The sequence below is a fragment of the Phyllostomus hastatus genome, unplaced genomic scaffold, assembly GCF_019186645.2.
Source record: "Phyllostomus hastatus isolate PE091 unplaced genomic scaffold, TTU_PhHast_1.1 phas_scaffold_21, whole genome shotgun sequence".
Classification (NCBI taxonomy): Eukaryota; Metazoa; Chordata; class Mammalia; order Chiroptera; family Phyllostomidae; genus Phyllostomus; species Phyllostomus hastatus.
In genome coordinates, this window is record NW_025334017.1 from 31,020,245 (window position 1) to 31,046,207 (window position 25,963).

Sequence of the window (25,963 nt, forward strand, 5' to 3'; positions counted from 1 at the left end):
TTTCCCAGGGGAGCCAAGCCCAGGCACTGTCTTTGGTAATCTTTCCATGCACAGGAAACTCACATCGTTGACCTGCCAAATTGTTTAAACTAGACAGCTTTCCCTCTCTTCAATCTGCCAGCTTTCACCAATTTTCTTTCACGTGTTCAATGGGCATAGAAGCAAGGTCAGCAAGTACACTGTATAATAAGATACCCAAGTATGGATTCTAGCTTCATTTTCTCACAGGCAACTACATTCTCCATGAAGGATTCTTTTACAGCCTTTCTCTTCAACTTGGCTTGAAGAGAAGGAGAGTAGCATCCTCCTTCCTGTTGGGAGGCAAATAACAACCTGAACAGCTTTTGACTTCAACAATTACAGATAGATAGATAGATAGATACATACATACATACATACATACATAGCAAATACGTACATACATAATAATATAGATCTTAATTTCGGTTACTTTTCTTTTGCTGCTTATATAAATTGGGAATCAGATGTCTGAGGTTGTGACTGAGAGAGTCCAGTCAGTTAGGACCCACTTAATAGACATGCAGGGGGTATCTGGACCTCAAATTTTTGGAGGGGGGATATTGAATCTTTTTTATCCCTTAACTAGAGGTCTAAGTTGTCGATTCAAAAGCAATTGGAAAGTTTGCCTCAACATCTTGTTATGCACTTTGCTCCTATTATGTTTCTTGTCAGGGACATTATAGTATAACAATATACAAACATTATGTCTCTACAAGGAAGGGACAACTTTCCTTTAATTAGTGTTAACTCAGCATCTGAATTAAGTCAACAGCTTTAATCCAACAGCATTCATCTAACTCTTCCAATGTATTTCATTACATGTAATCCTCTATATCTATAAAGCAGTCCAGTGAATGTATTATGTCTTAATTATATTCAAGTACATGGCCATGTAACTCAGAAGGCCAATATTCCATTTCCAGCTTTGTTGAGAGGATTGCTTTAGATCAAAGAGGGCAGCGCTGGATATAGTTCAGAAAGGATGAAAGACAAACCAAGTAAAAAGGAGAGACATGCATAGTAAATATGCATCAGAGTCTCTGAGTCCCAGAGAAGAAGTGGCTAAGAAGAAACTAATCTGTGGGCCTAGGTAAACTGAACAACAAACCATTTCTACAGAACCAAAGAGCAGCAAGGACAGAAGCTGGGAGACCAGTTAGAAAGCTACTGCAGTAATCTAGACCAGAGATGACAATTGCTGGCACCAGGATGTCAGCAGTGGAGAAAGTAAAAGGCAGATGGGCTTTCAATCTATTTCAAAGTTAGAGCTAATGTTTTTTTCTAATGGTTTGTGTATGGATGTGATAAAAAAAAATCAGGAATCACTTCAGGAGTTTTGGCCAGAATTACGGGAAAACGGAGTGTCATTAATGATGATGGAGAAAGCCTGTGACAGTGGCATGTTTGGAGCTGCTAGGGGACATCAGATCAGTTTCTGACAGGCCAAGTGTGAGGTGCTTATTAAACATGTAAGTGGCATATTAAGTAGGCAGCTGAGTATAGGAGTCTAGACTTCAGGGCAGAGAACTAGGCTGGAGATATATACATTTGAGAGACATCAGCACATGGCTGGTATTAAAGTTGAAGCGTGGATGAAAATTACTAATAAAGAAAGTGGAAATAGAGATGAAAAACTGCCTATGATCTTGCTCTGTAACACATACCAAAGGAGATCACAGATAAGAGAAGAAACCAGGAAGAGAGGATAAATAAGCCTGGGTAGTATAGTTAATAAAATGAAATTTTAAAAAGTATACATTTTTAGACCTATTTAAATTATTTTTCCATGAATAGTTGAATAATGTTATACCTTGAAACTATTAAGAGACATCCCATTAAAAAAGGTAAATGGCAGGCATTACAGATTTTGCAGCAAAATAATAGATACATTTTAACCCAACTCTCATATGTGTTCTGCAAATAAATCCTTTTCATCTTCCAGTCTACATGAGTACAGTTTAGTAGCACTTAAAAATGGCATTCACCAATAAATAATAAATCCTCATACACAGGAATAGTTCCTTTTGTGACTGAAACAGAGATAGAAGATTTAATGTATGTCCAACTGCCTTGCTTTTTAAAGCACACCTAGGAAGAAGAAACCTTTCATGTTTTAATCTGAGTCTCATGGCATAGCATCTCTTTAAAGTTCTTTTGGGATTCATTGGTTGACTTTTTATTGGCAAATACTGAAACAGCTAGTTATAATGTAGAAATGCAGCTCAGAAGGTAGCATGAAAAGATATGTCAAAAACTTGATCTCCCCCTTTTTGTAGGCAATGCATAATCCCATATAATAAGGTAGAGGAGTGTATTCACCAAGCTTCCAAGAAGACAGAATCTTAACTGCAAACTATTAAAATGAGATGAACGGATCTTTCCTGGGATCAGAGTTCAGTGGATTTGGCAGTTTAAGGATGGAGGAGAGGGTCTGAATACGTGCAAGTGAGGACATGGAGGAGATAAAGGGAAAAGAAGAGAGAGAAGACCAGTCTAGTGATAATAGGATTATGGGTACAAGCACAAAAGGAAAAGATGATGGGGAGGAGGAGGATAATTTTTACCTTAACAGCTATCTTGGTCAGAAGATGGGGGAAGAGATAGGTTAGTAAGATACTTGGAAGACTTTCTGTTTACTGCACTATATAAAACTTTTTCCATCTGAACTCTAAGGAAAAACAAAGTAAAAAATCTCCATTATTTATGAATGCTTCTTGAATAACTGTAATTTCTGAGTCTGCCTGAATCAAATCATGCTACTCAATTGAGCCACATTAGCAGCTATATTATTTGGAAAAAAATGTATTGCCTAGTGGTGGAAAGAAATCAGACGGGAGCATAATATAAATGCAAACCCAAAAGGACATTGCAGAAACTTATTCAGAGTCTGAAATGATGTCCAGGGAGAATGCAGAGTTCAGGATGAAGTGGGCTGGCCAGATTCTAGGAGCTAGAGGGTCAGACTTGAGCAGCATTACATAAATTCACAAAGAGGACAGACCTAAAACTTTTTCATGAAATAACTGTCAGGAAAATGGTTTTTACATAAGTGCAAAAGACAACCAAGTTCTTGGAATATTGAGATGTTTTCTCTAAAGGGGAAGAGTGGATGGCCTCTTATCCACTCCTTTGACTTATCACACTTCCCAAGGGATTGGTCACTGCTGTTTGATTTCCAATGAAAGTGACCTTCATTATCAGTAAATCAAGCCATTTCCCTCTTATAAGACACCTTTCTTCTACTGTGCAATGAGGGACTGCATGGGCTAATAGGAACGCTATTGTCTGTTGTCAATGGTATCATTTTTATATTATTAATTATTGTCATTACTGTTAAATAGAGAAATGTCTATCTGTAACCATGTTCCTGAAAAGTGAGACATCACACCACACACTTAGGAGGGTAGTCTGTTTTTTTCAACCCATCTAATTCATTTCTCTTACTGCCTTGCTAATGTAGGCACGTGGGGTCATGACTGCTACTCTACTGCATTGGGTATGAGGTGTTACTTTTGGACTCAGATCCATCCAAACCTCTATCTAATGGAATTTGGCTTCACCATATTGGAGAAACTAAATATTCTATCAATTTGGGTGGAGATCTAGTGTTGGAACACTATGTTCTGGATAGGTGCTAAACTCAGAAATAGTTACAGTTAAGACATCTTCTGGGAAAGGGTATGAACCGATGCAAGGATCAGAAACACCTGTAACAAGTTCATGGCAGAGTGGACTTCCAGCAAATTCACCAAATAACCAGATTCAAGCCCCACTACAAAAGGTGCCATCAATCTAGTGAAGCAATTCAGAGTTGAGAACAATGGTTTAGCTGTGGCTATATATAAGAAAGAAGGCCTCAAACAACATAGATTTTCATCTAAAAATGGTAAAAAGAGACAATTAAAAAACAAGGCCTAACGATGATCATTTGAGGTGGGATGATAAGGCAGGCATGTCTCAGCCCTTAGGACTGGTCCTTGGCAAGGCAAAATAAAGGTGATGGAAAATAGTGTTTCCCAAAGCCCAGTAAGGAAACCACTCAGAGTGCGTCCCATCTTTCACCTAAATATGTGCCTTCTATATAGCCATGCTGGCCAAAAGAAAACTTCCTGTGACTAGAAGTCCTCTGGGATTTTTCTCAGTGAAAAAAAAAAAGATTCCAGGATTTGAGGGTCAGGGGTGGCTCCAGTTTACATCACTCAGCGCAGTAAAGGAAATCTGGTCATCCACTACTCCCTTGACAAAAAGAACAAAGTGAAAGCACCATTTTACTCATGTCTCAGGAGATACAGGCACACACACACACACATACAGGTAAAAAAAACAAATAAATCCAAGTGCAGTTATACCATGCTCCCCTCCCACATCTCCAAATTTCCTAGAGCCTAGGCTGGTGGAAGGGACTTAGAAAAACACAACCTGGGTGAGGCTGGCAGTGCCCTCAGGGACCACAAGGTAACTCTGACCATATTTTGGGAAAGAAAAAGGGTGTGGAAAGAAGGAAATCCAAGGGAGAAGATTCTCATGAGAAAACCTTACTTTTCAAAAGGCTGAATTTAATGAGGAGGCTCACAGGTGCCCGACAGGGCACATGGGCTGTGTGGAACAGAAAAATCAATGAATTCAAGGGCAGGAGGGTCATGAAGGGACCACTGGGCAAAAAAGGGAGAGTGTTTGTGCAGATGCTATGAGTGAGACACTTTGGTGGAGAGAGAAGATTTTTAGAAAATGTTTTAGGAGGTACATCATGAAAAGCCCTATGCTGGGTGGACCTATGATAACCATCTACACCATTCTTTATGGCTTTGTGATGTGTCTCTGAAGGAGACACCATGCAGAGACTGGCTGTAGAGAAAGCCAGTTTTATTCAGGCTACAGTCCCAGCACGAGATGAGTCAGTGATTGTCACTAAACTGAGTTAGGATGATCATGGAATTCAAAGTGAATGATGTCAATACTGAATGTAGTGATTCATGTATTTTGTTTTCCATTAGCAAAATCTAAATATAATAAGGCTTTAAGAAGCATCTTTCTTCTTCATGAGGAAATTTGATGAGAATCTATTCTGAAGAAATAGATTCAAATTTTCACAAAGGCATCCTAAATCTATCCTTAGTTATACGTCAATGATGAGCTTTAGGTCAGTGAATAAATTATATAACCCAGTTCTTTTTGATTGCAGTTAAGCTATGTGAAATGAGTCTACTGTGAGATCCTAAAACTGAAGCATATTATGATCTCATTTATCTCTTTTGGTGAACAATTCTTATTCAAGGACTGAGGCAAATAGTTTCCTTTCGCTTTTCTCAAAGCTTTACCATAGCTTTAGAGTTGAAGACTGGTTGACAAGGATAAGTCACTAATTTAGCAATATGTCTAAACTTCTAGACAATTGAGGTGGAGAGAAATTGGAGGGAGAAGGAAACTTTTGAGTGGGTTGCAGCCCTGGATTGTCTTATCAAAACATTTTATACAGACTTCCCTTGCTCCAGAAACTCCGATTAAAACAAATAACTTTCTACTTTCTAATTTTAACACATACAGAACAACCCATACACTAGGCAACTATTAATGATCTGTTTGATTTGAGAGTGTTTTTGTCTAAAAATAATCTAATGCAAATAGAAATTTATTTGCATTGATCAGAACATATAAACATGTATGTATTTCATCTACATAAAATATTCAATATGATAATAAAAAAGTTTTAGCTAAAAGAATGAGCATATTATTAGAGGCAGTAATAGTCCTCTAAAATAGACTATAATAAATAATAAGCAAAACTTTTCTGTCAAAATATGGACCCTGAAGAACCAAGAAGATAGGCAGAGAGAGCTCCCAGAAAGTTCTTTTTGGAAGTGAGGGTGGCTGTGTGGCCACTTGAGGAATGGTGAAGGGTGGGCAGGGGGTAGTAGTTAAAAAAATAGAAAACTTAGGGGAAAAAGAGTTTTCCTCAGCTAGTTTCAAGTTTTTGTGTTTTGTACCTAAGTAGAATTGAGGCAAAGTTAAAGGAAATCTTTACAAAACTGCATTAGAGTTGAAGAAACAAAATTTCCTTAGTTATATAGGAGTTGACAATAGTTTACTTTATTGGGTGGAAATTGGCTCCAAACACAGTCTGGGACATGGCAGGTAACCAGGGGGTCGCCATGTAAGAGTGCTTCCAGCCCCCTATGCCTCTGCCTTTTCTGGCTCCAACCCTATCCCTAGTGATGCCCCCAGCTTGGTGTTGGATCTAGAACTTGGCAGGAGAGCTATCTGCACATAACTTCACTCATGCGTGCAGGAAAAACAAAAATCTTCTCCTTTGGACACTTTCACGAAGTTCTCTTCTGGGGTGGGGAGGCCTGTTGGCCTGTGCCAAATAAGAATTCTGAATACTTCATTTTACTCATTTTTAAAAGTTCTATGCCATTAATTTTCACAGTGAAAAATATCACTGAAATTGTTTTCACATTAAGCAGCAATTCATAACATGATTTGTTGATACCGACCTCATTATTTTTACCTCTCCATGCAGCTAGACACTGAGCAGCTCCTAAACCAACACTCAAGTTAGGCAAGTGAGGGTCCAACAAGGTTCCGCAGTTCCCGGGAGGTGGCCTCTCTGTCTGTCCATTAGGACTGCACTGGACCCCCAGTGCAGAGGACAGACTGACTCAGATCATGTCACTTCCTGCAGGCTACAGGATAATTTTGAGTTTGCTTAGCACTCTTAAAGCATGTCACACTCTGGACCCGACTGGCTATTTATCAAACCACTATCTTCCACTCTAGTTACATGAAACCAGTGCTGTCCCTTATGTCTGAAACACTCTTCTCCCATCTCCTACTTTTTCTTCAAATACTAGCATACATTTTCTTGACTTATTCCCCAACTCTGAGCCAGGAGCTGTGAGGAAAAAATGAATGAGTTCAGGGGAAATGTATGTTGGAAAAAATTGAACATCACTTTCCATTTTTCCCTTTTTATTGTGCATATCCATTCCATTTTTAAAGCATAATAGCACAGTCATAACCATTACCAGGGGTAACACCTATAACATTTGAGGTTTGGAAAGGAGCAGTGAAGTCATCTTGTTTGGCACCCCTGATATTAAAAATGGGAAAGGCAATGGAAATGGAGAGAGGTAACTGAAGGGGCTGATAGGAAAACAACAATTGCATGGTCTGGGTTACTTCATCATGAAACATTATGTACACGTTCATTCAATGAAATTCAGCATTTACAGATAATGGCTGTATCACTCAATTAAGTCTGCTGTACTTCTGAAAAGTATATATTCAATGTTCTCAATTTATCAGCTAGAAATTGAAAAAAGGTTCCATTTTTAATGTGGGTGTAGGTAGGAATAAAAATTGGGAAAGCAAGAAAAAGAAGAAACTATTACAAATTATCACGTAATCATTACACAGTGATTTATTAAAGGGTGTTTCTTGGTTGTAGTTCATCAATTTCTTAGTAAAAGCTCTTCTATATCTTAATAAAATAGATTTGTAACTTTAGGTACTAGATTGGAAGGCAAACAGTAGAATTCAGAATGTTAATCTCCACTGGGATAATTCTGAATAAAGCTGCCACCTGCACATCTATAGATTCTAAATTGATATACTATATATCTGTTGTATTTTACTTTTAACTATGAGCATCCTTCCTTCTTACCAATATAACTTATGATTTTGTATATGTGCATATATTCAAAATTATATACTTCCAAAGAGTATATATGTATATTACACATTTATGCATACATTGTCCTGAATTTTCTTGACCACATTTATTAGGGCAATCAATATTTTTAAAAAATAGCAAACTGTGTCCATAAAAATTATACATTTTAAATAATGGCTGCTTTAGCACAATTTATTTATTGTCATTAATAATTGTTAACACATTTTTGATAATTAAATGTTTATACCACCAATGGTTAAAATACCCCAAAAATGTGAACAGAAACTATAAAGCACAATAAACTATAACTATAAGGTATACTAAAGAGAATGTGAACATGCAATCAATATTTGCCATTTATTAATATATATCTTTTCATAAAAGCTCTTTTCAAAGAAAACTTCTAAATGGTTTCGAAAATTATTTCAACATGGAAAATTAAAAGTGTAATTTTTAAAACTATATATGTCTAATGTATAAAACTAGCATTTCAAGAAAAAGATCGCAATGGTTCTGGTAGAACAGTGCATTTCCTGTTACAGTTTCTGGTGTGTCAAGATGACAGGGTTAGGTTTTTGCATGGGCCTGCCTGCTTACCTCCACATTTTGGAATTGGTCCACTCCACATCACTTTTCCGTCCATAAGAATACATGTAATTGTTTCTGTTCCCTGCGTTTTAATAAATCCCTCTTCACAAATAACTGAAATCGAGCTTCCTAATTGAAAGTTGTCCCCGAACCGCCGTGCATTGATTGGTGTGCCAGGGTCAGGACACTCATTGTGTCCAAACGCTTGAGGAGAGAAAACAAAAACGTGCAAACAGTGTGAGAGGAGCACTTGGGTATTTGAGGAAACAAGATTTTTTAAAGAGTTATGTTTATTTCTAGAAAAGTCTTTATTTTTTAAAAAATGGAGTCTCTCTTTTGCCCACACCTATTTGCCAGGATGTGCAATAGGTGTGATTGTTTTAAAACATTAATTTTACAAAAATTTCTAAATACAACTTTTTCTGCTTGTTTTTGGACAATATTAAGCTTAGTCTATGCAAAAATTTTGAGTAAAAGTTAGTCCATATTCCAATTAGTGTGAATACAGAGCAGGTTAACATACACCATTGCAAACTTATCTTATGATTCACTGTTTGGAGTGAAAAACTAGTCTCATTTTGGGAATTAAAGTGTTTCCATCTAGCATGAAGGTCTTACTATTTCTTTATAATTTTTCATATGTCACCTACTTTCTGCCAGCTAGGAAAAGGGAAGAGAGATAACTCTTTTGCAATTACTACGTTGTAGACACTGTGATAGAAGTTTTAGAAATGCTATTATCTGATTTAACATTTAGAACAGCCTGGTGATCAAAGTATCACCACTTTGTGAGATACAGAAAAACGTTAAATAGCTTGCCTCAGAGCACAGAGATGGATAGAAACGTATCTCCTGGTCTGGCTTTTCATTTTTTCTCAACAACATATTGCATCTTGGGCTGTTTGTCTCATGTTTCTCATGGGAATGTGAGTTCTTGAGTTCAGAGCCTGTGTCACATTTCACCTTTTGTCTCCCACAGGGTGTATGCTAGCACAGTCCCGGCAAGAGCAGAAGTGGAGTGACGATGCACTTTTTTGAATTTTTCAGAGATTATAGATTCCATGAGCCCTACAATTTTTCCTTATTTGTCTAAATGACTCAATATGCATTTTAAATTTTTAAATTAGTATAATATAAATGGAAGAATATTTAAAGCAGCAAAGTCTAAATGTATAAACCATTTTATTAGGGATTTACAATTTAACATTATTATAGTCATATTGAATAAGTACATGCATACTCTGGTTTCTCTTCAGAACACACAAATCGTTCACCTTTGCCTGAATAAGTACATGCAGTTATTTAAAATATTCTCACTAATCCTCACTTTGATATTGTTCATAAATTATATAATTGCATTATCGATACTTCTTTTTTCTTTTCTTACCTTTATTTTTTTATTTTATCAGGATTTGATGTTGATTTACATTCTGGGTCTAAATATTTTTAAGTTAAACAGTATAAAATATAACAAAGTGAATTCTAAAATATATAAAATACATATTTAGGTACACATAGCTAACCATTGTTTTCTACTGTGCTTTTAAACCCAACTTAGATTAAGCCTAGTTGCTCCTATACAAAATTCCTGATAGATTATTTTCAGCAAAAGAAAAAAGAAAAAAAAACAAGAATTTCATTAGTAATCATTAAATATAGGAATTTAAATATGATAAACTAAGCTTAAGTAATTACTATATCAATGGAACAAGGAACAATGAGGCATATTTCTGTAATACCCCAAAGCACCAAAATATTAAAGTAAAAATATGTGTTTAAGATAAAATAAATACTGGAAATAGATATGTGCATATATGTATATATATTTATATATAAAATGTTTCAAAAAGAACTTTCAGACAAAGCAAACATTTTAAATAGCAAGTGTCTATGACATGTCACAGGCAATTTAGCTTTAATGATGAGCAATTACCTGTTGACACATTAGTGACAGTATTCACCACTAGTGACACTTTGAAAAGGCAATAACTGTGTTTTATTACTAATTGCTAGAGCTCAGCATTCAACAGACAGAGATGTGGGAGGGGTGCAATTCTTTTTTAAAAAGTAGAAAACTAAATCTTATTCTTATATGACATAAATATTAACTTGTCAACTTGGTCAATATCCAACATTGTGGAAGCTTCAAGGAAAAACAATAAAAGTCACTAGTAATCTATGGTTTCAGGTAAAACCTTTAAAAATGGAAGGATTAGTATCTAAGTAGATTAATTTACTAAGATTGTTTTTTTCTTTATGTAAATTATCTTTTGGTAATATTGATGCCATTTTTTGGGAAAAATCATATTCTTTTCAAATACAACAATATGACAATAGCTAGGTAACATTGAAGGCATCTCAAATCTAGAACAATATAACAAACACAATAATATACTATTAAATGTCAAGGTAACGGTCCAAAAGCCAACTAAACAATAATAGCTGGTGTTTTCTGAGCATTTATTAGGTACCATATACTCTATGCTAAATTATTTACATGCATCACCTATTTTACTCCTTACAGAAACCCAGTATGGAGGACACTGAGGCAATGCTATTAAACCTAAAATATGAGGCAAAACCAAAACCTGAAGCTGCAGAGTTTGGCTTTAGAGCTGATCTTCTTAATTGCTAAGGTATTCTCCCCTCTTGGTAGCTTCACTAAATCAGCTCAGCAGGTGACTGTCCCTAAATTAATAATTTCCTTCTTTGTGATACTTTCTTAGCCTCATGGATTTGTCTTTGAAATTATAACTCTGTGCTGTTATTATTTGCTCCAGTCTCCTCTTGGTTTATGAATATCTTGAAGGAAAGTTCTATCTCCCTTTTATCTTTGCATAAAGACAAAGCAAAGCATGTAATATATAGTAGGTCCCAGGTTATGCTTACAAGATTTAATAAAATAAGATAATATATTGGCTGATATAATAATGATGTTTGAAATATATATCTTTAATATCAGGCCTCTCAAAAACAAAGAGAAATGAGCAACAGGGAGTAAAACATGGTTGGAAACCAAGGATGGAGTGAAAACCCCTAGAGCAATCATGTGTATTACTTGGTGAAGTTTCCTTCTCTATGGAACAACAGAGTTGCTTTCCAGAATTCCTTTCTAACTGTACTTTGTAGAAACACGTTAAGTGGAAAAAATCCACTTACTGTTATAAGTGATGTTAAAGCCACGTCCTGACATTGAGTGGTCAGCTTGAAATTCCAACCGTAGTATATGACTGTTACTTGTCAGATGGGAAGGCACCTCAGCCCCAGTGAAGGTTCCAAGAATCGGAGAGTCTGGAGAGTCTCCATCTTTAACAGCAAGGAAGTCAAACTGAGATTCCAGATCAAAGTCATTAAAGGAAAGGTGTATGCGACTCCCGGGATCAGAGATTATTGTCCAGATGCAGTTTAAATTATTTCCATACCCTTCTGGATAGTCAGGAGAAAGGACTGTTCCCATCGGTGCAGTAAAGTTAGAGAGGCAAGGAACTGTTAAAAATAAGATTATAGAACACAATAAATGTTCAAAAGTCATATTTTACCTTATTTTGCCATATTCCACCATTAGATAGTCAATTACAGTTTAAAAATAATATTAACAATTTAAGTTATCATATAAGACAGAAAATAAAAATACCGTTTTTCAGTACTAGAAAAAGCAACTAATATTTTGGATGACTATACGCTTAAATACGCACCAAAGTATAACTGGAGCAATAACAGCAATTTATTTAGACACTTAGGTTTGCATTATTGTACACAGTTTTTGTTCCTGTGCTTAAAAATACTGTAAGAGAAATATTTAGAGATTTCATAGAAAGCAATAATGCTCATGAAATAATGGAAGATGCAATATATTATGTGACTATTAATAGAAATGGGCATAAGAGCAGTGAGTTGTTGAGTTTCGCTCCTGCGGTGGCCATGGGCTGGGTGCTCTGACAGTCAGTAACAGAAGAGGAGGTGAGTTGACTTTCATAATCGCTGCCACAGATGGCTAACAGTGGAAAAACAAGCAAACTTTCACATCAAAGTCTGCACCCACCACCAGAAAAATACATTTTCAAAAGTGGAAAATGTATTTTTTGGCATATTTATAATTCAGATAAAATGTAGGTCTTGAAAAATGCCAGTATTTTTTAAAACCAGGAAAATATGGAAGTGAGGTTTGCACTAAGGTCTTTGCAAGAAATGTGAGATTTCACAAATGAAAAGCATTATGATTGTAAGTTGGATACAGATGGAAATTCTTATATTTAAAAACAAGAAAACCAGTTTTACTGGCATGATTTTTGGCATATATGTTTTCATTTGTGGATATTCAAAATGAAAATTCAAACTTTTCAATATTGCAATCATACCCAGCAAATTGTATTTGTTGGTAATGAAAACAGTATTTAATTGAACCTAAATGTGCCTCAGTATATAATATAAATTATATTTTGTTGCAGTTAAAATAATTTTTAATGTATTTGAAGAAATATATTTTAAGCCAAGTATAGTGTATTTCATAAATATCGATGAATTTTATTCTCTGCAATATAAATAAATGACATTTAAGTATGCATTAATGTGAGCAATTACAAGCAAAACTAAGTTAAAACATCATGCATAGAATATAAGCTTTAACTATATAAGTGTTTTTGATTGCATATAAGCATATACTATCTTGTTGAAATAAATGAGTCTATTAGAATTAGCTCAGATGTATCATTTCCATAAGAAGTGTGCTATCTATATAGTATAAAATGCCACCCATAAAGTGTTACAAGAACACATGTAATATATACTTTGCAATTAACAAGTGAACTATGTTAACTTTATTTAAATCTGTAATAAAATTTATAATTTGGCATAAGTACACTTGTTAAAGATAGTATCACAAAGTGCTACTCATTCAAAAATAATTACATGGTTCCAGCTCTTTGCAATTAATTACAAAAGCAATTATATGCAAGGACAGGGTAACATATGCTATCTGGAAGCAAAACATTTGGTACTCACAGATACAGATGGGTATGTTTGCAGACCATTGGTTATTCTCTTGACAAATAATGGATTTCTCTCCAATTAATTCAAACCCAAACTGGCATTCGAACCTTAAAACATCACCATTAGAAAATCCATCGCCTTCTCTGATTCCATATAAAGGTGTACCAGGATCGCCACAGCTTTCTTTTTCAATTTCTATAAAAATAGGTTAAAGTCAGTTTCCAAGGCTTTCAGGCATTTAAGATACATAAGTCCAGTTTAGTTCATATATAAATACTTTCTATAGTTGAGATATTTCAGAGCAAAATATAAAAATGTTATCCAATGGTGTCTTTTTTCCTTTGCTACTTTTTTGAACCTGATCTCATGAACTGATCTGTAGGGAATAATTAGTGTATTTCTCTCATTTTGGGAAAACTGAGGTCATCAAAGCTACTGGTATTTTATTTTTATCTATGTTGCAGTAACACTGGTCTATACTTTTTGTGTTTGCACTGGTTTTACCAGTGCAAGGATGCAAGTTTAATATCAAGGGACAAGATTAGTGATTTTCTAACTTTCACTAGTTTTGCACAGCAGATTTTATAACAAAAAAATTTGCATCCTTGGGTATTAGAACTTGCCAAAAAAATAGCTGACTGAATCTGGTATAATTTTGAGGTACATATCTGACTACCATTTCTATCTCCTCTAAAATTATTTTCCTATTGAAGTATGAATTTTAACACATTCCTTTGTAGTTGAATCAAGTTCACTTAGTTCAGCATCATTCAATCATTTAAGTTATTCAGCAAGTATTTATCTGAACACCTGTGATATGCCAGATTATGTTCTAGGTATGTGAGTTAAATCAATGAATAAACAATGATTTCTGCTCTCTGGTAGTGTGAATTCCGCAGGTTTACAAATAACAAACAACAGAAAAAGCATCTTGTTTTAGAAGGTGACAGGTGCTTTGGGGAGGGTGTTGAGCAGGGAATATTGGGATTACAGTGCTAGGTCATGGTGGAATAATATTGTTGCTAGACTCCAAACTTTTATTACTTATTGAAATTGCTTCTTGTCTTGAAAGAACGGATTCTTCTTCACCTGAAAATGTCTTTATTTTGGAGGCATTGATTTATGAAATTCTCAACTTACCTCTAGATCTCATTTATAACTTTATATGTTCATTTATGCTTATTTATTTTAGGGATGCCCTACAGCCTCATAACAACTGAGATTTTCTCTTCTTATTCTTAAGGATCTGTATATTACTTTTAAATGTTTCTCATCATTGTTGGGTTAGGATTAAAAGTGTTTATGCTTTAAAAACCATACTTTTTAACTTTGCTCTTTCAATTCAACATTCTTTAAAATAAAGGAAATATTTTCAAATAAAGGCATAATTTTGAAGCTGCAATACTCTCTTAGACAGAAAAGCAACAATATGCAGTAAGTAAAATAAACATATACCTATTGTATATAACTGTTTTTGACACTTCTTTTCTATCCAGGAGACAAATCTAATATCTGAACAAATAATTCATGTGCAACAGATGAGCACTATACTAGAGATATGTACAAAGAACAATTGTGGATAATGTCAACTATCACTTACTGAGCATTGAAACTGCACTGGTACTATAAAAACATTTTAAAACATTTACTATGTAATTTAATTGTCATTTAGCCTATGAGGGAACTATTGTCATCAAATTTACAGAAGAGAAAACTGACAGAGAAGTAATATTATAGACTGAATATTTGTGCCTACCCCTCAATTCATATGCTTCCCCAATTCATATAGTGAGACTTAACCCCCAATGTGAATGTGACAGTATTTGGAGGTGACGCTTCGGGAGGTTATTAGGTAACGAGTGCAGAGCCCTCATGAATGAGATAATGTCCTTGTACAAAGGACTTAAGTCCCCTTGTCTCTTCTGCAGTGTGAGGACACAGGGAGAAGATAGCCATCTCTGAACCAGGAAATGAACTCTCTGCAAACACTGAATCATTCTGTGCCTTGATCGTGGACTTTCTAGTCTCCAGACTGCGATGTTCCTGGTTATAAGCCATATAGTCTATGGTAATTTTGTTACAACAGCCCAAAGAGGCTAAGACACTAACTTGTCCAATTTCACACAACTTGTGAATAGCATAGTTTAGCAGTGTCTGATTCCAAAGTCTTCTGCACCAAGTTCCTGTGGAAGAATTTTCATTCAATAATTACCAATTTATAAAACATTTATTTAGTTTCTACAATGTATCAAAACCAATACTAAGCACTAAGAACATAAAAACAAATAAGATGCAGTCTCCATCCTTAAATGAGAGCACAAAGAAGCCATAGCAAAGACCTCTTACATGTGGAAAGTAGCAAATAAGTAAAAGTTTCAGAGCATTGGTGACTTTTGAGATATCTTTGAGTTATGCAACTGAGTGAACTGGGGAAGAGTGAGGAAGAAAAGGTATCCAAGTAGGAAGAAGAAGAGCAGTGTGAGACAAGATATGAAGTGTTTTTCCTTCTCTGTCCTTCCTCACACCATGACTTGATTCGGGTTAGCCGGGAGACTGCATATTACGAATGAAGGATTTGTACTTGCATAGCTGTCATGACCGTGACAGACAGGGAGAACCGAGAAACACATCCAAACTGAAGGAAATAAAGGCGACATGACAAGTAAAGGAAATGAAGTTACGTGGGTTGCATCCTGACAAGGAAGGAAAAAGAGACATACTTGGATAGAGAAATTTGAATGGGATCTGTGAATTATTTGGTAGTGTTGTATCAATATTTTCTAATTTAGATGGTTGTTATGTGAGAGTCTTTATTTTGGTGAAATGCAAAAAGTATTTGGGAGTGATGAAGTATTATGTTTGTATCTTGCTCCCAGATGGTTCTGTGATGGTTTTAAAACATGTCTGCAGATTCTTTACTGTTCTTCCTATTCAGGGGCGGAGTTAAATTCTCCTCTCTTTGATTATCGGTCAGTGTTAGTAACTGACATATAGTGAATGAAATATGGTACAAGTGACAACCACGACCATTCCTTTTGGCTTCCCTCCTAACACTACAAGTTGTCTCCAGCCCCTGCAAGTCTGGAGCATGGAGTGACCATTGGTATAGTCGCCTTTATCTTGCCCGTCGTGGCAAAAACTATAGCAGCTCCAGTAGCCATATTTGACCCCACAGAATTGCCAGAAGCATGATCTTCCTCAACAGCTTTCCTAAGGAGCTACTATGAAGTTGAGAGAGTTAAATGTCTGAGGGATGAACTTGGACCACCAAGAAGCAGGAGATGGGAAGGAAACCGGTAGATAAATTGTTAACCCCTCTTCGTCCAAAACAGATGGCTCCAAAGCAGAGCTGGTCCACGTAGCCCACATCACCCAATACACAGCTGTGTTTTTCTCGAGGCTGTTACCACTCAGCAACACGCCATCCTGTGTTTGATTCTCCTGTTTCCTTGTTATTTCTCTCTCTCTCTCTTTCTCTCTCTCCCTCTCAACTCATTTTACTGTCTTGGAATTGCATTTCTTCCTTCCTGCCATAAAATATTAGTCCATAAGCTTTGCCTCAGTGCCTGCTTTCTAGGGAATCAGAGACAAACGATGTCACGGGCACAAAACTAGTAAGCAAGGTAAGGGAATGAGCTATCTAAAAAGTATAAGCATAGATGTGATTTCTAGGAACATAAGAACATTAGCTGTCATTACCGAGTGACTATTTGAAGGAGGTTTGCTAATTATTATTACTGTTTTAACTCATGTATTTCTTATTGGAACATGGAGGACAAGGCACTATTTTTCTAGTTTAACAAATGGAAAAATTAAGTTGGGCAAGGCTGACCAAGGTCACATATGTAGAAATACCTCCAATGAGATTCTACTCAACATCCACCTGACTCCAGTGACTGCACCCGGCTCCCCTATTCCATGCTGCTCAGCAGAAATGACAGAGAGAGTATTGTGATCCAGGTACTGGGATAACTAAGAGAGAAGATTCCAGTATTGGAAGAGAAAAGACAGCAACGTTAATTTTTAAGTGTTTTGTCTTGAATACTTCAACACACTAGTTCCACCTCTGTGTGGCTCAGCTACAGAGTGATTTGAAAACTATTCAGATCTCTTCAAATTCTTTTCTTGTCTCTCAAGTCCTGTCTCCCACCATTTTCGCTACAAGCTACCGAAGTGTCAGGCATGTAGAAACACTCGCTGTTCCCTTTCACACCTACATGCCCTTAGGCGTGACAGGTTCTCTGCCTAGAAAGGAGGCGTTCTCCCGTGATGGAAAATCGGAGGAAATTCTTATGCATCTCCCAAGGTAAACCTGTACCTCTTCCATGAAAGCTTTATGCTTGCCTTAATCTTGCAAGCAGTTACTTCCTCTCTTCTTTGGGCTTTTATAAACCTTAGGGCATACTTGCATTGGTCCATATATTTTACTATAATTATTAATCATTCATCTGTATCTCCCCGTTAGCTTTATTGATCTTTGCATTTCAAATGTCTACACACATGGTGATAAACATTTATGTATCATTTATATGTTAGGCAAAATTCTAAATACTTATTACATTAAATGCTGACATGGCCCTACAAGGTCCCAAGGAGATAACTTGTCTAAAGTCACGCAACTTTTAAGTGGCAAAACTGGATTCGCACCCAGATGAAGTGGTTCCAGAATACGAGTTCTTAAGCACTACATGCTCTCTCAGAGCCTAATATTCAATAATAGTTGTGGAACACACAAAAAAGGAAGGAAAACAATAAAGAATTAGCATACAAAAGTATGTGGTTCTATTAGTAAACTATATAAACCATAAAAATTCATGCAGTTATACAGAACTACATACATTAAAAAAGCATAGAATGACACAATCACAGCTCCTGAATTATTTAAATGTTAGAGCTGTATTATTATGGCAGGATTTGAGTGGTGGATATTTTCTATTAACCCCACAAGAATGATTCTCCACACTTTTCTGCCTTGGTTTCCCCCCACCCCCAAGCATGGGAGTAGAGGCTGGCCCACGTGGACCCACACGAGGCTCCTGTGCTACCAGACTTCCCGAGTGTGCATCAGGTGGTCAGGAAACAGGTGGCCAGGAGAAAAAGTACAGTAGGGGTATTTTCCCCCATTTTTCCCCCATTTTTCCCCCTGCCTGGTCACCACAGGTTGGATGCAGCCCTTTACCAAAAGCCAAGCTCATTTCAGGCTGCTCTGTCCATACAGCTGTCCTCCGAGAGGAATGCTCCCATTCCTGAAGGTGGGGAGGGCTCCCCAGTAGCACCAGTCAGGGGAACTGTATAACCCTTGTTAATTTCCTCAAGCTCTGCCCACACACCCAGAGTTTAACACTGGCTGTGTCCTTTATTGACCACAATATAATTCGCCATTGAAATCTTCCACCTCCTACTAACACTTGATTGCATTTACTTACAATATTTTGATTTTTAGAACATAAAATAAGGTTGGGATTCCTTTAACAACTGTTACCTCTTTTGGGAATCAGCTAAATAGTATGCACCACTCGCAACTACATTTGGGAGGAACAAAGTGAGTATACATTCTCAGAGTCAGAGGGTGGGCACCATGGGATAGCACCTGGTTCTGCTCTTTTTCTTCCTTGCTGCGGAGGCAAAGAAATCAGAAGCTGGGGAAGAGGTGCTAAAATACGTGAGAATGGGAGATTAGAGGAAATATAAGCAGAACACTCCAGAAGACTCACCTGCAGTGAGTTGAGAACAAAAGTGGAAATGTAGGTTTAAATGGCAACGGCTGAAATTTGTACAACAGGACTCTTTCAACATTTTTTTTCTTTATTTTTTTTTGTAGTGATCAAGTAACTTTGATCCTTGATGCCTAAAGTAATAAACTCTAATTTTAAATTCAATCAGATTTCCAGGCAAAGACTAACATCTGGCCTTAAAGTGACACAGAAATTCCCATTGATCAATCTCTGGCTTGACAACAGTTGACACAGTAATTCAAATACTTCACACAGAAACTGTGTAGGTTAAAAGAAAGTGATCTGTAAAACTTGCAGTTTTGCTGATTCTTAATGTTAAGAAGCCTCTTGGGAATCTCATTACCTTGGCAACGGGCTTTCAAAGGTTGCGAAATATAGAATCATGCGGCTAGAAAAGACCTTGTGAGTTAAACTCTATCTCACCTTCAAGCATTTCAGACAAATGAGACTACAGTCAACATTTAAAGATATTTTGAGAAGGAAGTCTATAACTTCCCAGGCAAAGCAATGAAGGACATGTTTGCAATAATAAATGTAAAGTGTTTTAAATCATGATGAAAACACTGACATTTAAAAGCTTCAGATTATGTACAACCACTTAATTAAAAATATGCAAAATTTATACTGCTGATAAATAGACCTTGAGATAAGACTCCCAGATTTGACCATTTCACAGAGCTAGTATAAAAGACCACCCACAATCAGTACTTAAATTATATGCTCTTTTGAGAGGTAGCAAATGCAGGCACTCAAAAACAAAGAAACTAAAATACCTCAATTCTTAATCATACTTCACCTTAAAAATTACTGAATACCTTAATATATTTAATAGAATTGGGAACTTCTTATTTGTGGTAAAAATAATTTGCTTTTCTTTGGTTCTAAATATAATGTTATCTGACATATTATTGGAGTTTCTTCTTTTAATTGTGTTTATGTATTTATGGCAAACCATTTATACATTGCTATCTCAGTGCCCAAGTCTTAAATGGGGAAGATAACTGAGGGACCTACAGTTAATGTCTGTGGATGCAAAGGAATTCCCTGGACTTCATAGGTGCCATGGTCTGGATGTGTTCCCTCCAAATTCAAAGATTCCAGTGACAGGAGTTGGCTCCTGTGGGGGGTGATTAGGTCAGGAGGGCAGAGCCCTCCTAAATGGCATTTGCGCTCTTTCTAAAGAGGTCCCCTGGGGAACCACTGCCCCTTTCTACTGTGTGAGGACACAGCGAGAAGGTGCCAGCTATGAACCAGAAAAGAACTCCCACCAGAAAGTCACATGCTGGCACCTTGATCTTGGACATCCAGGCTTCACACTGTGAAAAATCAATTTCTATTGTGTATAAACTACCCAGTCTGCGGTATTCTGTTATAATAGCCTAAATGCACTAAGGCAGTAGGTTTAAAATCTATGAATTTTTATTGTGTAGCATAATCCTCCAACCCAGTGATTATCAGACTTTTGGTCATGAGTATCCCAGGATTTTATGCAAGATAATACTAAACGATTTTAAGTGTACACTATTTCTCTCTCAAGAAAACATGCTGAAATATAAGAGAGTGGGACTAAGGTTAATTTTAGAGAAAATACTAAGTATCTTCTAATTTAATTAAAATAAATAATGCACAGAAGTAGGTATCTCAATCATTATTCACAACAGATTTCTTGAAATTTCACAACAGGTCAGAATAAACCACAATGTAACAACTCCAAAACTGAGAACTGATGCTAACACAGTAGTTCCGTGGTATATAAACTTATTCCATTGTTCAAAACAACTTAATTGGAACAGATGGGAGTCAATTAAAAAACATAAACAACAGCAGTAACAAAAACAAAGCCACTTCCTGATGATAATAAAGTACCTTAGTTCAGGGAATCTAAAGGCTATTCTTACCAACTTCAAAGCACTTAATCAAGTTACTTTAGTTCATCATTTACTAAGGACCCATGGTGTCCCAAGAACTGTGTAAGAAAGAGTGACCACAGGTGCATGTCATAATCTCAGCCCTTAAAACACAGTCCTTTAAGAGCTGCCAGATAGATGCATTAAGGATACAGTTTTACTTCCTTGGCACACATTTTTAAGAGAGAGACTACCAGTATGCTCTGAATAACACTTATGTCACAAAATGTAAACTTTTTAAAACAAATCTCAAATCCAAGATGACTTGAGAAGCAAAATGCATTACCTATGTATTCTGATTTAAAGAAAATCTTCAATATGAAATGTCCAGTGACAAGTGGCTCCTCCCTGACTTGCTCTGAGGTAGCATCCTTAAACTCAGCCCGTGTGTTTACATACTTAAGGTCCTTCAAACAACCTCGTGGGCACTTGCCTTCACTTTGTGACGAGGTTTCCATACAGTGTTTGTGACAGAAGGACAAGGTGGAGGGCTGATTGAGATTTGGATAGCCAGGAATACATGTTCAAGGGCATTTTCACCATAAAAATCTCATGTCCTTTGATGACATCAACCATAGCCAGCTAACTATAGATAGCTTCATTACCAATTTTTTCAGGTACAGTGACCTTACCCATTTCTACTTTCATTCAATCACCTATTAGTATTGCCACTCAAGAAAAAATGTCTTGAAATTGCACTATGTCCTAAATGTTGGGAACTTAGATGTAAGACTTAATCTATTAGTGCTTACCAGGAAAAGACAAGTATTATAAATAATATAGTTTTAGAATAAAATACATGGGAGACCTGAGAGGAAAATCAACAATTTTACTTAGAAATGGAAAGACAAAAAAGATTCTACAAAGTGAAACAAAAACTAAATCTGGGCAGATTTTAGGAATGTGTGTGGTTGGGGAGGAGAGAGGGTGTGTGATAGGTTCAGACATTTCAGGTAGAGGGAACAATTTGACCAAAGAGATGATAGTGTAAAATGTATCTGGAGAAATTCAAGTAGCTCCATACTGCTGAAGGTTGGCTGCAAGGGCGGTGAGGTGAGGTTAGAGAGATGTGGGATACCCCTGTGTGCTATAGTAAGGACCTCTGACTATCTTCTAAGCAGAGATAAGCATTCTCATGATGTACATCCAATAAACACTCTACACAAAACAGTCACACTAATCTTGTGCAAAATGAACTAACCATGAAGAGTCAATCAAGAGACATGACTGTGCTCTTTCAAACGTATAGTCTAATAATGGAACACTAAAAATAAAAATATCGGGAAGCACACCTTTTTAGAAGACTCCATAGCATTGTTCAATTGCAACCTCACTTAACCTTTCTATTCTTTAAACATTTTCCTTTGAAGTACCTTGGATGAAAGAACAAAGTGAAATATAGATTTTTGTCTAAATCTCTGTAGCTACCTGTTTAAAACAGTTCATAAGCAGGGATAGATCAATATTTTTTTAACTATAATAGTAACCAAAGTAAATGGATTTTTCTTTCGAAAGAACCGTAACTGCTAGGAGCCTAACAGCAGCCATCAAAAACTTCTTTATTGCTCTTACTGCATGTACCAGATGGTAAAAGGACTTACAATTATTTGAAGGTATATCTACAAAGCAAGTAAGAAAAATCAACTAATCTTATTATTTTAAAAAAAGACTACATAGAGGAAATGAGCAGAATACGCCTTCTGTCTTAAAAAATAATAACATTGCTACAAAAATAGACCTTTATGAAATTAAGCCCTGGCTCTATTCTTGTGCCTTTTTTCTATCTAAGAAACATGCATCAAGCTCCCATATGTGCTGAGCTAGTCACTGGGGAGTGGGGTGGGGTTGGGGGAAGTATCCTAGATGAACTGGTCTAGGTGTTTGCTCAAGAAGATAAACACAGCATTTAATCAGGCATTTTGAAGCACTGGTGATAGGTAAGGTTTTTGGATCTGGTTCCTTCATATAATTTAGGTCTCTGGGGCTACTATGATAACCACTTCTGCATTGTATTTTCTGTATTTCAGGTTCCAGGGACTCTGTCTGCATTTAAAAATCTATTCTCAGAAGAGGACCCGATGTCAATCATATCTATATATATATATATGTCATTCTGTAACTTCTTATAAGCTATGTCCTTGCAACTTTGAAATTGAATGATCATATAACTCCTTACAAGTTAAAATACTGAATAATATATAAAAGATATTTTACAGGTTAAGAAGTACAAATTGCCAATTACAAAAATAGTTACAGGGATGAAGGTAAAACACAGAAAATATAGCCAATAATATTATAATAACCATGTATGTCATCAGATGGGTACTAGACTCATCAGGGTATTTCATAAGGTTCATAAATGTCTAATCACTATAGTATACATCTCAAAGTAATATGATATTGTATGTCACCTGTCATTTAAACATTTTAAACTTAAAAATTTTTTTTAAAAGGAAAGACAATATTTTCACCAGGTAAATTTCATCCCTAATGAGGAGATTTTCCTTGCAATGTTCTAAAATAGGCCAGAAGGCCCTAAGTGGAGACCACTCCAAAACTGAGAATACAGTATATCTCAAAAGATTTACACAAAATTACACCTGTGATTTCCATTATTTTTCAAAAATTCTGGAGAAGGCAGCAAATGGAAGAGAAGAGACATATTAAAGTTAATTGCTATAATAATTTTATTTCTGTAACTAAAAAAAACAGAAGAAAATAATATCAGAGAAAAAAGTAGAAAGTGTTGAACTAGTTTAATTAATTGTGGACTCCTTAAACAGCAAACATTTCTAGGTTATCTTCATATACCTTGAACACAGCAAATGGGAAGCATCCAACATGTTTTTTTCTCTTTTTTTTATTTTCATGAATTATAAGGGAAACCAGACATAGACAAATTGGAAGCTAGAGCTGGACCTTGAGAGAAACCCCAATTTTCACTAATTAGTTGTTACTGGACTTATCCCAAACACAGTAATCTGAATTTATAAATAGGTGTGCTACATTTGATTTACAGAGAACCATTCTAAACAACTGTGTGATTTATATGTCATCACCATCATTCAAAAATAATTATTTATTAATCATATAGCAAGGCATTCTAGAACAACATGCTTTAGGACGTCATGCCTGGTCATTATGTGACTGATGGTGTGTGAATCTCTGTGGACCTGATATAGAAGGAGATGAAGGGGGAAAAAGTTACGTGCAGAGGCCAGAGGGAAGAATGAGGGACTCCAATGACTAAGAAATGTTGCTTTTTGGACCCTTGCTGGCCCAAAGGAAAGAGTCTGATCTCAGATAGAGAGTGAAGTTGGGTTCACTGAACATAAAAGACAACATATACTGAGTTTTCTTTTGTATTTCCCTGAACATATAAAATAAAATATGCTAAAACAGAGACCCACATTAGGGACTGATAACATTCAGATGACATATTTTGGTAAGTAACAAACAGGTTACATTATTTGCTGATGGGAAACAAATAATAACTTATCTGTCAATGCATCTATGAAATGTAGAGTTAACTTATCAGTGCAAAAATCGGAAAAACTAGAAATGTGATCATCATTAACTTAAGCATGTATTGAGGTGGAACCACTTGCTCAGTTTGAAAGAAATTATTAACACAAGGAGAAAGAATAGGGAACACTGATATTACAGATTTCTTAAATTATAAATGATGAGCACGCATTTTCTCCTGAATCTCCTTGTCAGTAATGACAGAATATGTGCTGTCCCTATTTCCCAGTAAAGGAGCTATCCCGCCACTGTGCCACCAATGGGTCCAAACGGCGCAGGACACCTCTCATGAGCGCTTCCGTCTGTATTTGCCTGTGCTGGTGAGTACATCAGATTGGACACGTCACATCTCACACTCTCGAAGCCTTCGAATGGATTAGCTGGTGTATTTCATTAAAGTGTAAGATACATCCTAAACATCAAATGTCAGCAACGATCACTTTTCAGTCTTGTCAAGAAACAAGGCTATTACTCTTCATGCGCATCACCAGGAACTTCTTTTCAGAGTTCAACCCACTTTGCTACACAGATTTTAGATGCAATAACGAGCTGATATTAACATGGAACAAAACAGAACACAGGCTTTGGACTCAAGCTACTCGGGTTTAAATCTAGTCTTTGCTACTGTTGCTTCTGTAACTTTGGATATATCACTTAAAATCACAAAGACTCAGTTGCATCCTCCCTTCCAGAAGGAACACAGCAATAACTACCTCATAAACTATTAGTATGCTTAATTCATGTAATTAGCAATGCACATACTAAGCACATAAACTCTATTATTCAACAGTAATGTACTGGACACACACTCTGTGCCATGTACTACACCAAGCACTTGGGTAGAAAGGGTGTATGCAGAGAAATCAATTAGAAAATTATGGCAGTAATCTAGATGATTGGCGATGGTGGCTTGACCAGGCTATTAGCAGTGAAGGTGGTGGTCTTGGGTGCATTTTCCTTTCTTAAAAAAAATGTGTACTTATCTTTTAATAAACATTGTATTTTATATGGAGTTAATTTGGGGAACTAACAGTTATGCACTGGCTGCCTTTCTTCATCCTTTATCCTCCCTCCCACCATGTGAGCTCCCCAACTCACACACACACACGCAGATTCAGACACAAGAAAATTTTCTCACAATTTTCTTGTGAGAAAATGCATCCTTAGTGGTCAGAAATGTCTGAACTCACTTCAGGAGCAGTATGTGTCTCCAGCTCCTTTGGTCTACTTGTTCCCTTATTTAGACAAGTAAAGTTTGAAATGAACCATCATAAGCAATAACTTTAAAAACAAAGAGACTTAATTTGCATTACTTCGATTCTTTTTTCTTCTCTTTTTAATTGTTATTACCATTGTCCCAATATTTCCCCCTTTGTCCCCATCCTCCCTTTAGCAGAGTCAATGCCAGCACCCTTGTTCACATCCACGGGTGATGCATATATGTTCTTTATCTAATCCCTTCACCTTTTTTAACCCCTGCCAACTTTCCCCTCCCCTCTTACAGCTGCAGACTTCTTTGCTTCTGT

The 25,963-nt window shown here is 36.2% G+C and overlaps 1 protein-coding gene across 3 annotated transcripts in view; it reads right to left on the reverse strand.

The window, feature by feature from the left end:
- CSMD3 (CUB and Sushi multiple domains 3) overlaps positions 1-25,963 on the reverse strand; it is an 891,194-nt gene that overhangs the window by 351,274 nt on the left and 513,957 nt on the right. For all 3 annotated transcript variants that reach the window (XM_045861257.1, XM_045861256.1, XM_045861255.1), the window contains 3 exons: positions 13,283-13,465; positions 11,441-11,767; positions 8,291-8,485 (listed from right to left, as the gene is read on the reverse strand). In XM_045861257.1, coding sequence (XP_045717213.1) covers positions 8,291-8,485; positions 11,441-11,767; positions 13,283-13,465 — 705 coding nt within the window. The remainder of the gene's footprint in view (positions 1-8,290; positions 8,486-11,440; positions 11,768-13,282; positions 13,466-25,963) is intronic.